Below are 15,136 nucleotides of genomic sequence, written 5' to 3'. Positions count from 1 at the left end.
AAACCTAGTCCTTGAGTGCTATCCCATCTATACACCACATACTTGAACACACATTCATTGGACACCCAGATTGCACACAGCCATCTGCCATCTAGGATCTGTTGGCAGATGTAAAATATGTAAATGAATGCAGCTTTGTAATCATGAATACATCATTAAATGTATATATTTAAATGCAACCAGTGTAAGTACCTGGTATCAGCCTCTTACTAGTTCCTGTAGTGTATCTATAGCCTAGCCAAACTTTTTTTAGACTGGGGAAGACTCAGAACCCCATGTAGGTTTTAAACTTCTGTCCAACTCTGCCAAGGCATTGCTTGTTTCCATCCTTGTTCCAACTCTCTCTGCTATGGCCCAGGTTTTCCTTGTAACTTTACTCACAGGTGAGTCATGGATTTTCAGTGTGCATTTAGCACAGTTAATGATACTGGAAGTGGCCTGGATTATATTTGAGCACAAATCTTTGAATAGGCTGGTATTGTGCCTTCAAACCAACTACTCCTAAGCAAGACCTGTAATACTGAAGCATGTTCTCTTTTGTTCCTGACCCAGATTGCTTGACTATTCGTATGACTTGTTTTCTTCCTTCTTCATTGCCGACTCAGACTGTCAGACTACCCTCTGCTTGCCACCCGCCAAGACCCCTGCCTGAACTTTACTACTCTCTTCAGCCTTGTTTACTGTCTACTCTTTTCTGACTTGGACTGTCTTTATACTGCCAGCCCACCACCCACTAAGACCTTTGTTTGATCCCAACTGAGCTCTTCGTATCTGGTCTCTGCACCGTAGCTCTGCTGTACATGCTGCTACCCTGGTGAGGCCAGTTGCAGTGAAGAGTTTCAGAATCCACTTGTGTTTCCAGCCCATCTCCACCATCAGAATCTCTGGTGAAGATCAACTAGTACTTAGGTTATGTGCCCTGGAAGAGCCATGTAACCTGTTAGACAGTATTTTACATTTTATTGCTGTCTGAGGCTTCCTTTGATAGATTTTCTCCTACTCCTTTTACCAGTCATGGAGTGAAGAAAACTGCCCAACAGCAAAACAGAAGTTTTTTTTTTTGTTTTTTTTTTAAGTTTAAGGGAATGCTACACTTTCTTTCTGTCTGATAGAATGTTGTCACAAGAACACTTTTTAGGGGAAATCTCTTACATGGAGCACAGGGCTCCAAAGCCTTAAAAAAGACTATTGATACACTTTAATGGCTATGATTTAATGGAACACCAAGAACCCCCTACCTCCATTCCCAGTGCTGTTCCTGTCCCCCCAGGAATTGGGTGTTCAATTCTTTACATGTTCCACCTGCTTCTATTGCATTCTTTACAATGTGTACTAGATAACGAATCCAACAAAGAGAGTGGGATACTTTCATAATGAGCAAAGCAGGTGTGCAAACCAGGGAACTCAAGAGAAGATATTTCACCAATAGAGTGCCTGAGATATATAAGAAATTATCAGGTGGTTTAACTCACTAGCGTCTACAAAAACTGAAATATAAATTTTTGAAGGAAAGATCCTTTAAAGTCTAACTCTAGGTTTATTTATTTATTTCAGGTACTTATACAGCACCATCAATTTACGCAGCACTTTACATATATATTGTACATTCACATCCGTCCCTAACCCTCAAGTGGCGTACAATCTAAGGTCCCTAACTTACATTCATACATACTAGGGACAATTTAGACAGGATCCAATTAACCTAACTGAATGTCTTTGGAGTGTGGGAGGAAACTGGAGTACCCGGAGGAAACCCACGCAGGCACAGGGAGAACATGCAAACTCCAGGCAGGTGGTGCCGTGGTTGGGGTATGAACCAACGGCCCTAGTACTGCCAGGCGGAAGTGCTAACCATTTAGCCACTGTGTTGGGCAGATTCCCCAACTGGGGAATTCGATTGCTCATATATAGGAAGCCTGCTGTGTACTGGAAGAACAAATCTTTTCCTTTGTACAACTCTTTATCCTATTTTATGACCAGATTACCCTTCTCTGTTACCTTTTCTTGCACTCTCAAGCTAATCAGCGATCAGCTAATTGCATTTAGTTGTATTATCTTCTAGCTTCTAAATATAACAAATAATTGGCAGTCGTTGGTGAATACGGAGACAAAGTAATCAGACGTAATGTTGCAGAGTGAAAGTCTTTCTTTTTCTGCACTTAGATTTTTCGACTCATTAAAGGGATGCCAAGAAAATTAGTTCTAATGGCTTCCTGACATCGATTTAAAAGCAGGATGAGCGACAAGGTGTTACCAGTAAATAAACCTGTTTAGGCTGGCTGGTTTTTATGTGTATTTTAGCAGAGACTAGGGAAATCAGTTGGCCTTGGCTTATTCATTGTACCCATATATATTTTAATTTTCCCAACTGGGATCTGGAATCAACTAGGTAATTGTTGCAAGGCAGCTCATCATAGTAATGATCCAATAGGAGTGTGTGGAAGGCCGTAGGGAGTCCCAGAGCTTTGCCCAATGAAGAATTTGGGTGAAAGGATGGGGTCTGAAAGCCATTGCAGGTATGGTGCCTGCACGATTTAACTGCCAATTAAAGTGACATTGTAAAAATGAAAGTCGCCTTAAAGCTATGCCCTTGAAAACAGCAAAATATACAGTTTAAATACATATATGTGTTGCTGCCAAAATATTTGTAATTCTGTTTAATCAGTCAGCGAGGTCATCTCTTGCAGATAAGCAGTACCTGCCTTTGGACTGCTAATTGGACACTAAAGATCAGCAGCATACTGATCATGTCATTCCTATTCTCTGCTCTTCTGCAAAGCACAAATCAGAGTTGGACTTGCTTTGCTTACTGATTCTTTCTCTGTGCCAATCTAGCATACCCTTTAATTTATATGCCAACACCAAGAACCCCCTGCCTCCACTACAAGTGCTGTTCCTATCCCCCCAGGAGTTTGGTGTTCCATTCTTTACATGTTCCAGCCCTATTGCTTTCTTCACAATATTAACTAAATAAAGAATCCAGCAAGGAGAGTGGGGTACCTTCACAAAGGGCACAGCATGTGTGCAGACCAAGGATCTCAAGAGCCAATATCTCACCAATAGCGTGGCTGAGTTATACAAGAAATTGTTAGGTGGATTAACTCACTAACCTCTACAAAAACTAAAATATACATTTTGGGTCAGGCAATTAAAAAAAACAATGAAACATAATTAAGGTAAATATACTAGCTATAAGTAAATCCACGTTGAACTATTTAGTGAATATATAACTAGATTAATGTTTTTGCATTTGTCTGAGGTTTTACTGTGAAATCATTGTTTTATAATATTTAAATATAACGTCATCTAATTAGAAGTTTTGTTTTTCCTAAGGTGACCGTCAGTGATGGAGGTCCTTCACCCAAGCAGTCTACAGTCTGGGTCATTGTTCAAGTTCTCGATGAAAATGATAACAAGCCTCAGTTTCCAGAGAAAGTCTATCAAATCAAGCTTCCCGAGAGAGATCGGAAAAAACGGGGTGAACCCATTTACAGAGCCTTTGCATTCGACAAAGATGAGGGCCCAAATGCAGAGATTTCCTACAGCATTGTAGATGGGAATGAGGATGGAAAGTTTTTTATTGACCCTAAAACAGGCATGGTGTCTTCAAGAAAGCAGTTTTCAGCAGGGAGTTACGACATCCTAACAGTAAGAATTCATTATCCATTCATTTCACGTTGTTTAACAGTGAGCCAAAGAGGTTATTTACAAGGCTAATGCAAAATCAAAACACTTCACTACCTACTTGTATTTTAAATTTGCAAGTGCAAGCGGCCAATTCCCCCGGGAACCCGAAAGGCTAGAACAGCGTGCTGGCATAAATGATACATTTGTCTTTAATTCAAAACAGATCTGCCGAACACCACGCTCAACAGCTTAGACGGCGAAGAACCAGAAATAGATCTTTTAAAATTCATTGGAACCGTCGAGTTTAATTTAAAGTCTCAGCGTTCCGTCCACACATTATCGCCATTATTTATTAAATAATAGATGGCTCGCTTCTTAATAGAATGGCTTCTGTGGGAATATTTAAAGGTATAGGTTGGAATCATGGGAAAGTGTGTCTTGAAAAATGTATTGAAACTTAAATAAAAATAATATGAAGGTAAAATTTTTATATAACTTTGCAACTGGTACCATTTACTTAACTTAAAATAACAAATGTAACAAAAAAACAGATTGCTGACTAACTCTGCTTTTTAGTCCTGTTCTTTGGATTATTGGGGGCACTGATTCAGAAAATGTTGTTGGCTAGACTGTATCAGCTCTAGTTTCTTAGATAAGGTCAATATCTATTCATATCTATATCTATTTATATAATTTTTTTGTTAGTTTTTGAAACTTGTTCTTCTGTTACCAAGTTTGTGTTTTTGCATACAGGATAGAGGTTATGGCTACTTTTTTATGTGTTTCTTTCATGCTACAAGGAGATTAAATAAAACACTACATGTAAATATCCTGATTTTTGAAGAATGGTATATGGCATTTATGCTGATAGGGAAAAATCGGTGCCATTTTTGGAATCAGCACGTCAAATATACCCCAAAAAAAAGGTCTAACATTCGAGGCACTAAAATGCGTGTTAGCTCCAGGCTTGTGATGTGCTTAATTTAAAATGACTATAGATTACCAGTTATTTTTTTTCGATTGATTTGATTGATATAGATTATACATTTTTTTACATGTTACGTTTTACCTATTGATTTCTACCATGTGGTCCAATTTCTGTTTGGTATTGTTGTTTTACATTGTAGAGACTGTGTGCTCATTATGGTGTATGGTGTATGGAGTATTATGGTGATGTATTGGAAACACATACTACTACGACTGCTGCTACTAATATTTTTTTAACACAGTATTCCTCTTTTATATATGCTCCTTGCTGCAAAAGCCAGTTGGGGCACTTGGGGTTTGTTTGTGTTGTTGATATACTGGTGAGGGGGCACACTGGACACTTTCCCTGCCATTTTGCTATTTGCTGGGTGTCCAGTGCACCCCTGTACCTTTAAGGAGGATGGGCTCCCTCCAGGCATACCTGCCCTCAACCTATCCATTATTATATATGTGTTGCTACTATGGAAACTCTAAATAGAGTTAGGAACTGCAGAATACTGAGGTGCTGTGGCATGGCCTGTGCAGCTTATATATGTATTTGCAAATGTGTTCAAACTAAACCCCTGGTTTTAGGGTGAACTGTTACACAGGACAATTCGGCTTTGTTGTTTTGCTGATGGCTGGTAAGTTGAGCTGGGAATTTTTCTTTGTTGTTGTTTGACATTCCTCTTTTATATACTTGATTTGTCGGAATTTAGCTTCTAGGAAGAATATTGATGTATAAATCAGATTGTGCAGTCAACTTCCCTGCTGATGAGAGAATACAAGATTTGTGTTCTTTAGATTTTGTGTATTTGTACTAAAAACCTTTAACATTTTATACACAATTTTGTCAAATTCAGCTGGAAAGAGGAATATGTTCAAGCTATCTATTGAGGATCAGTTTAAGGCAGGCCATAGAAGATGAGATTTTCTTTCCTTTTGACCATGAGTTGCAGGATAGAAAATTGCTCCATTCCACCATCAACACAGTCAGTGTTGATGAGGGAAACCCTCCCGTGGAGCTACTGTTTTCTCCCAGCAGGGAGGCATGGGGAGCCGGCCCTGCTGGGAGAAAACAGTGATTACTGTTAGCGGTTACAGCCGCTGGCAATAATTGCATACTAAATATCTGCCATGCTCTTTGTACCTAAGTATGATAGATGGATCAACTTGTGTACAATCAGTCTGCCCATAAATGGATCGAATCTTGTCCAGTCCCAGCTGAACCGTCTGAGATTTGAATTATGTGTGACTGGCTTAAGATAGCAATATGTGGCTGGAATTTTGTCCGGTTTCTCCTCAACTGGACAAAGCTTGAGCAGTAGGTGGCCCTCCTGCACTGCCCAGCTTGACAAAAGTCAATTAAAAAATTGACTGAACAGGGTGGAAAATTCTTGGCCATACATTGAATGCATCCTGTTGGTTGGTGTGGGCAGTTGGTGAACTAGACAAGTTTTTCGCAATAAAATCTTGTTTAAACTATTAATAAACAGTGAAACTGTGCAGACTGACTTTTCCATTTACTATGCAGGCACAATAGAGGTGTATGAAATAAACAAATACGTGTACATGTTAAAAATATTGCACATGTGTTTCTTGCAGATAAAAGCTGTAGATAATGGCCGCCCACAAAAGTCTTCTACTGCTCGTTTGCATATTGAATGGATTAAGAAACCCCCTCCTTCACAGACCCCTCTCACCTTTGACGAACCATTTTACAATTTCACCATCATGGAAAGTGACAAAGTGACAGAAATTGTGGGAGTGGTCACAGTGCAGCCCTCAAATATACCTTTGTGGTTTGATGTTGAAGGTAAGATGATCACTTAGGACCTGGTAGTTTTGTTTTTTTGGTTTAAGTAATTGGTGTCAGCTTGAACATATCTCTTCATATTTCTTATTGTCATTTCAAAGTTCTTTCACGTATTTGTGTACTCACTAACCAGTTACATACTTGTAGCAGCTTAAGAGAGATAAAAAAGCAGGAACTGGTCTTGAATCCAAAAGTCAGTATCTACCTAGGATTGATATTTTGGTTGCACATGGAACCAGGGGGTTAAACCACATTACAACTCAAGTGGCAGCTTTATCCATGGTAGTTTGCATCTTTGCACAATCCCTTAGGGTGATACTAAATAATCACCAAAAGTAATCCATACATATCCTACTACTTAATGGCCCTGTAATTTATTTTTCATGAAATTGTTTCTTACTGTGTTTTTCTGATTCCTTGTGAACTTCTGAACCTCTACTTCTCCCTTCTCACTTCTGTTTTTTTGGAACAACCAATGCACATTAAATACGGTCATGTACACTGCTCTATGCACACTTCAAACCCCATAGTCCCTAGTCCTTAGTCCATCTTGGGAGCAAGCAAGAGAGGGTGGCTACATCCCTACATACAATGAGAAAATGAAGAAGGTATGTAGCCACCTTGTAAAAGGAAGTCAGAACAGAATTTGGAGATTTGAAGGAGCCAGAGAACAATATAAGGTCAAGAATACGTAATTGAATAGATTAAAAAAAAAACAAGTTTAGTGTCACTTTAAGGCCCTAAAGATGATGTTTTGTTCTTGTAGTTGGACTCTCCAATGGACCCCCACTGGATTGCCAATATAAAAATAAATATTGAGGGAGTATACTTTTGTCATGTGCCTTTGTAGTGCCTGTGACAGTTACCTAAAATCGTAAAGACTGTTGGGGATATCTTGCCATTAGAATTGCCATCGATTATATGAATACAACTTGTTAACAGACATGCAATCTGAAATATCACTTAAGCTGAGGATGTCTGTGAGTCCCTACCAGTACTCTAAGTAAGGAAGCAGACATTCAGTGTCATCAATCCAGAAGTGTCGGCATAAGGAAATAAGGATGTTGTTTAACCTACCTCATGCTTATTAAAGTGTATGGCCTCAGGGACCTCTATGACTAAGCCCCAGTGGGCAGGGAGAAACACGCCAGAGGGAGTGGATGTTGGAGCACAGTTTACCTGAGGCCATACACTTTAATGAGCATAAGGTAGGCTAAGTGGTGTCCTTCTTTCCTTATCACTTAAGTTGAGTTAGCCTACAAAAAAGATGTGTTACTTCTTACCTAACTACAGACAAACCTGTCACAGTCAAAGCCTTTTTGATTTTCTGACCCAGTTCAGTAAAAGAGAGCCACATACTAGCAACAGGGTGTTGATGCCACCATATCCATTTCTGGTGGTGTATGGCAGGGCTGCATTGCTGACAGATTTTTATGGCTGTCAGTGACCCCAGCTGGAAAGTACCTACCTGATGACAACAATGACTAATTATCCTTTCCAAAGAGCTTCATTTGTCACTGGCCAGCATGAATTCCTCATATATTTAACTGTCCTCTAGCGGGTGACTGTTATCAAAATGCATTCTTTAGCATTGACAATTGTCCTTTAGTGGATAAAATCACAGCATTAAATAGTAAGAGTACTTAGGCCAGTGACACAGGAAGCTCACCTTAAAAGTGTTTCTGTCGAGGTCAAAGAGAGCTATAAGGATCAGGGCTGGGTGTCAAGCTCTGCATAACATCACCCAAAACAAAAACATCTGCTTTTGATAGAACAGTGTTTTACGGAGAACCAACCGCAGCTTGGTTTGTGCAGTAATATGAAATTACTGTGCTAATTAGATTATTTCCATTTTACTGGTACATTTCCTTTAGTTATTGTTTTTTTTTTAATAAGAAGGAGACTCTACTGTGATAGTCAGTCCTCTATTGGTTGTCAGTTTTGGTTTCTTCCATATTGATTGAATGTAAGCCCACACTTCCTGTCTACTTGCACACTCTCCAGTGTTGACTGCACATGATTCTTCTAGACCAGCCTTTCTCAACTTTTTTTTACAATGGAAGAAGTCTTGAAATCATTTTCAAGTCTCGGGGAACTCCTGCAAAGAATTATTATGTCTACAGCCTATGGAACAATATTGGGATCAGTAAGTTGTTGACATGATAATAAATACAAAAGTAAAGTATGTGGCATGCCTAGCATATTTGACGCTGGGGACAGGTCATATTTAACACTTCCCTGTCCTATGTGACAAAATTATTTTAAAAGAAACACAGATGGTGCAGATTGTACATCAGTGAAAATGGATGCCTTTAGACAAGTAGTCAGTAGCTCCCTTACATAGTGGTCAGTGGAGATATGCCATCTTACATTGGAGGTCACTTTGGCACCCATTTACATTGGTAGCCAATAACAAGAATGCCCCCTTGCAGACATCTATAAAGGTCACTGGTTTTAGTGGTGTGAGATATGACATGAGAGGTTCCACTGGATCTATCAAATAACATTGGCGCCAGAACTATGCAGGTGAGAGATCATTCCACCATTGCTCAAGGAATCCCTAGCACCCTATGGAGTAACTCTAGTTGAAAAAGGCCGTTTTACACCAACTTCTGTGCAATGCCTGCGCAATGTGCGACAGGACAGCCACTTGTTGTCTCCAACAGGGGAACAACATAGGAGCAAAGTTGGAAGACAATAGTCACTCCTTAACATCAAGTTCCTGAGCAAGGGACTTCATGGCAGGATCACAGGTATTATTTTATTGAAATCAGCAGATATGATTGAGTTTAGATCTATGTTAAACTGACAACATGACAGAGCTGCTTCAGGTTAAGACAGTAAAAGAATATAGAAAAAAAAGAATCTCTCAATAAAAAAAAAAAAAGTTATAGTACAACATGCTTTTATTACTCATTAGACTCAAAGCTGACCCATTCTTTTTAATATTGAAAGCAGAAAATCACTCTCCATAGGTATTTCACAGTAGTACCCGGTTGTGTTCTGCCTGTTAAAATGTCTAATGCTAATTAATACAATATTAGCCATTTATGTTTGTAACAATGTATAACTTTGAGGTTTACTAACTTGTTAAGCATCCTCTGAAATATCATATATTTTGTTTGCTATGCTTCTGCTAATATCCCAAATCTTTTTGTTCTGTTTCATCTTTCTTTTCCATGTTGTCTCATTCAGTGCACTAATGACTCTAAATCTTGTTTGACTTACCTCTCTCTCTTCTCTCTGCGTCTGCTTCTTCTGTCTCTTTTCTGCTGACTGCCCTACTGCAAGGTGGCAAGCTTGCCCGGGAGATGTTCTATATTCTGCAGACAGCTTGCGGGCAGAACTGCACTTCAGAAGGTATTACTGGTGTAAAATACACATGTCGCGTCACTGCTACTTTATCCTGATTTGTATTTTTTTTTTCCCCTTTATTTTTTTCTAAAATTATTTCAGGGGTAAATTAACAAGATGTTAACCCTAATGTGTTTTATTTTCTTCTTCCAAATTGCATGTATCAAACATTTGTACCTAGTTAGTGGCCTAAAGGAAACGTTTGACTAAAAAAGGAAAAAAAAAATCTGCTGTGCAGTGCTGCCAAGTGTAATAAGCTTTACCCAGCTCCAGCTTGCAGTATGAAATAGTTTGTGCTGGTTTAAGGTCAGGGGTGTGCTTTTGGGGGAGTTCATGAAGGTATTTGCACTCCCGATGGTGGGGTCTTTCATTCAAGACTCAGAAGTCCCAATCAGAAAGTCCAGGTCTATTCACAGTAAGGTGGATGCTGTACTTTTTTTTTTTTACTATTGCTCTTTTTTAGAGGTGGAGTGGGTAGAGTAAAAATATGTGCCACGTTTTTATTGCTGTTGGTGTCCACATTGGTGAGAGTTTTCCCCCTCTTTTCTGCCACCAGAACAAAAAAAGAGGAGAACAGATTTCAAGAGTACAGAACACTTCCTAAAAAAACAGTGTTAGAAGTCCCAACCATTCCCCAATGTACTACTATGTTTGGCCTCATTGACACAGTTTCCCATAATTTCCTGTAAATGTGAAGTCCTGCCTCTGAAAGACAAATGGTATAACTGAACCCCTATCAAGATTCTATCCCTCTCTGTGCCCCTGTTGGAGAGACTTCCTCTCAATTCCTGTCCTAGTGAAAGGTTCCCCTTAAACATCTCCACAATCGGGACATAAGTGAAAAAAAAAACACTTACAAATGTTCTAGTTTCTCTTTACTCTGTCCAAAACGAAAAAAAAACCTACCAAAAAAAGTTGGCTTGAGGTCTGCTTTAAACAGAGATTTGCTTTAGTGCAGAACACAGGAAAGAAAATATTCTAATTCCAGAGTGAGGCATAGGATCCCCCTGATGGGTCTGTGTTGTCACCAAGTTGAGAGTTCCACACTCAATTCGACTGTCTTAAAGCAGTTGTAAAGGCTCAATGTTTTTTACCTTCATGCGTTCTATGCATGAAGGTAAAAAACCTTCTGTGTACAGCAGTGCCCTCAGCCCCCTCAATACTTACGTGAGCCCCAAAGATATCCAGCGATGTGCATGACAGCCTTGACTGTCCTGGGTCTCTGCCTCATTGGCTGAGACAGCAAGCGGGAGCCCATAGCTCCTGCTGCTGTCAATCACAGCCAGCCAGCCAATGAGGAGAGGGGGTTCAGGGCCAAGTCTAAATTGGACCTAGTATGTGTATGTATGAATGTAAGTTAGGGACCTTAGAGTGTACACCCTTTAAGGGATAGGGACTGATGTGAATGTGCAATATGTAGAGTGCTGCGTAAATTGACGACACTATATAAGTAACTGAAATAAATAAATAAATAATTTGCCCTTCAGTGGACTTTTCAAAGAATTATACGGACAATCCACATTCGAAAATGATCCAGGAAGCTGGTCATTCAGGAAAACAGTAGCTGAAATGGGTTTACTGGTGGTGAGTGGATTTTCTCTTTGAGTCATGGAAAGTAGTAAAGGTTAGCAGGGAATGGATCTTTACTCAAGAATAAGAAGAATTAGTAGAGTTCCTTCTTAAAGAGGACCAGTCAGAAATGAACATTTGTAAAAATCCAAATCGCTACTCTTAAATTGGTACAATGATGCTTTTGCTCCCAGGGAGAGTTGTTTGGCCTAGTTTTCACTTGTTTGCTCTTTTCCTAAAAATAAATGTGTAAGCCCCCACAGAAGCTGCCCTATCTCAACTCAGTGAGAGGAAAACTGACACTTTTTGGGTTCTATTGAGAGAGAGTAAAAGTGTCAGATTAAACAAAAGCCCTGAATGTCCTTTATTTAACCATTACAGTGCCTTTGTTGAAGGTTGTGTTCATCAATGAACCAAGTCAGCAGCCTTATTGGGAGCCTTACAACCAGACAGTGGGCCCATTTACTGTTCTGAGAAGGAGAGAACATAACTAAATAACTAAAACTAAAGGTCAGAAAGCCACACCTGAGAGGCAAGGATGCTCTTTTATGTGAATACAAGAGTTGAAACTTAAAGTATTGCAAATGTACATTTGTATCTGGTTCTCTTTATATTTATTGGATTCTTCAGACTCTCATAAGATGTGAGGACAGACTGCCTTAGGGCCTGTGTCAAGTCTATGGAACTGGAAAAACCACTTGAGGTTGGTCAAATGCAGGTCAAAATCAGGTCAAATGTACCTATCAATGAATTCCTAATGATCTCTGAAGCATCTTAAACCAATGTCAAACTGATGCCATGGATACAAGCCATTGACACAAGCTGTTAGGCATGTTTAAACAATGGTGTTCATTTGCACAGGCCCTGCCCATTTGTCACCAATCACATGACATAATTATTATGTACTACTGAAGGCAGCAAGCTGTCTGCTCTATATAAGGGGCTCCTTTTAGACTATACTACTTGCTGAGATAGTGGAAACGGTTGCATGTTACAGAATTCTGAGACTCCATCTGAAACCCCCTGCAACTGCACAATGCAAATTCTGCCAAATGCATTTCTTGTTTTGTAGCTTTTGTCTTTGCTTTCTTTGTCCATGTGTTTATTAAAACTGAACTCCATGTATTTTCTGAAATATCTAATAAAATCCTACATGGTGCAACAAAGAGGACCAATCTAGAACTACAGATATAGAGACCCCTGCATGAACAGAGACACTTGTAGCAAAAGCTCAAAGTGAAAAGTATCGGATGGCATAGGGAAGGTTTATCATTTTTTATTGCTGTCCCCTTTGGAAAATTCTTCCCTTACTTGCTATCACAGTGATACTTCATGAAGTCTTTTCTACTCTAAGTAGGTCAGCACAGTGGTTAAGTGGTTAGCACTTTTGCCTAGCAGTACGAGGGTCGTTAGTTCATATCCCAAGCATGGCACCACCTGCCTGGAGTTTGCACGTTCTTCCTGTGCTTGCACAGGTTTTCACATGCTGGTAGGTTAATTGGATCCTGTCTAAATTGTCCCTAGTATGTGTATGTATGAATGTGAGTTCGGGACCTTAGATTGTACGCCCATTGAGGGTTAGGGACTGGTGGGAATGTACAATATATGTAAAATGCTGCATAACATTGACGGCACTATGTAAGTAACTGTAATAAACACATAATAATAAGTGGGTTTCTAAGTAGAACTGAAGTCTAAAAATAAATCGCTGTAACCTGTTGACAGTTTTGTCTCAGTTTTGTGCTGGCAGATGATAGGCTTGTAAGCAGGTGCAGTTTGGACTCCCTGCTGTAGGTGGCACTTGATTCAAAGTGGCAGTACAGCAGGGGAAAGAAGTCATGGGGAGCTTAGCTCGTCTATGACTTCCTGTGGGATATGTGGGAGCAGCTGTCTGATTAGACACTGGCCCCCTAGTGACCCCTGTGGCCTTCTTGAGAATTAGAACCCCTGTCTGTTTTTAATGCTGTCTGTGCCCCCGTTAAGGAGATTCACCCTCTCTGTTTGTCCTGTTTACCATTATCATTGAAAGTGAAAGTAAAGAAAATCTCACATTTTGGATTGTCCCCAGAAAATCAATAGAGGAGAAATCTTCCAATGGGGACATTAGTTCTGGTGACCTGGGGGAGGGGGTCCCCATGGGTTTCCCTTCATTTGCAGAGATTTCCTCTCACTTCCTGTGCGGAGTATGGGACAGGAAGTCAAGAAGAATCTTTGAAATGGGACACAGATAGCAAAAAAAAAAAAAAAAATCTGACGGGTTAACCCTCCCTTGCTCTATCCAAAATGAAAAAAAGATGAAACATTTTGCCTATAGTTCCACTCTTGCCCCCCTGAATTGGGGTGCATTTTGCAAGTGGCTAGAGTAAGGACAGGTTGCCTGCCTGTTAGGGGCAGCACTCAGGGAAAGGTTCCGGAGTTGTAGGGAAAGTGAAGGGACTACGTCTCTCTTCTGGAGTACCTTCCCAATTGGGGTTGGACTGGCCAGGCCGCACTTCCACTCCTCCTTGCAGATAATTTCAGCATTGCTCTGAATATAGTTACATTGTTAGTTTGGCTGAAAAAAGACAAAAGTCCACCCAGATCAACCACAGAAAAAAAAAGTTATAATCCCTTACCCACTGTTGATCCAGAGGAAGGCAAAAAAACCCAGCAAAGAATGATCCAATTTTCTCCTGCTGGGAAAAATATTCCTTCCTGATCCCCCGAGAGGCAATTGGATATTCCCTGGATCAACTTTACCTATAAATGTTAGTAGCCAGTTATATTCTGTGTATCTAAGAAACAATCCAGGACTTTTTTGAAGCAATCCACTGAGTTGGCCAAAAACCTTTCCATGTTTGGAGATTGCATTTCTTTTCCTCCAGGCATAAAGAGGGCCCCCTTGTCCTCTGTGATGACCTCAGGGTGAATAGCTCTACACCGAATTCACTATATGAACCACTGATGTATTTATACATGTTGATCATATCCCCCCTTAATCTCCTCTTCTCAAGAGAGAATAAATTCAGTTCCTCTAATCTTTCCTCATAGCTGAGCTCTTCCATGCCTCTTATCAGTTTGGTTGCCCTTCTCTGTACTTTCTCCACTTCCCCAATGTTCTTTTTGTGAATTGGTGCCCAAAACTGAACTGCATATTCCAGATGAGGTGTTACTAATGATTTGTACCGGGGTAATATGATATCTCTCTCTGGAGTCTATACATCTTTTCATACAAGAGAGGATTTTGCTCGCTTTAGAAACCGCAGCTTGGCATTGCATGCCATTATTAAGCGTGTGATCTACCAGAACTCCCAGATCCTTCTCCGCCATTGATTCCCCCAGTTGTACCCCCCCCCTAGTATGTATGATGCATGCATATTATTAGCCCCCAAGTGCAGAACCTTACATTTATCAACATTAAACCTCATTTGCCACATAGTTGCCCAATTACACAGAGCATTGAACTCAGCTTGTAAATTGGACACATCCTGTAAGGACGTTATTCCACTGCACAATTGGTGTCATCTGCAAAGACTGAAATGGGATTTTTAATCCCAGACCCTATATCGTTTATAAATATATTAAAAAGTAAGGGTCCCAACACTGAACCTTGGGGTACACCACTGATGACTCCACCACCCATTTTCTGCTCACAGGATTTGATTGATAGCAGCAGAAGTCAATGGTTTCTGCTGCTGCCTCCGTGATTAGAGAGGAGAGAGTCGCTGCAGATGGGTACATCACTGGATTGAAATTGAATTTTAAGTGAAATAAAATTATGCGCTGCCAAAACAAAGTGTAAATGTATATATTGACTGCTGCTGC

The 15,136-nt window shown here is 40.0% G+C and overlaps 1 protein-coding gene across 3 annotated transcripts in view; it reads left to right on the top strand.

The window, feature by feature from the left end:
- Window positions 1–15,136, top strand: part of FAT3 (FAT atypical cadherin 3) — a 617,414-nt gene that overhangs the window by 350,186 nt on the left and 252,092 nt on the right. For all 3 annotated transcript variants that reach the window (XM_089656533.1, XM_089656524.1, XM_089656517.1), the window contains exons 4-6: window positions 3,334–3,648; window positions 6,199–6,409; window positions 9,701–9,769. In XM_089656533.1, coding sequence (XP_089512659.1) covers window positions 3,334–3,648; window positions 6,199–6,409; window positions 9,701–9,769 — 595 coding nt within the window. The remainder of the gene's footprint in view (window positions 1–3,333; window positions 3,649–6,198; window positions 6,410–9,700; window positions 9,770–15,136) is intronic.

The sequence above is a fragment of the Staurois parvus genome, unplaced genomic scaffold (genome assembly GCF_062004578.1).
Source record: "Staurois parvus isolate SC_StPar_1 unplaced genomic scaffold, SC_StPar_1.0 ptg000027l, whole genome shotgun sequence".
NCBI classification, from domain to species: domain Eukaryota; kingdom Metazoa; phylum Chordata; class Amphibia; order Anura; family Ranidae; genus Staurois; species Staurois parvus.
Note: the sequence above shows the minus strand (reverse complement) of the source record. Positions and strands in the feature narration are given on the sequence as shown.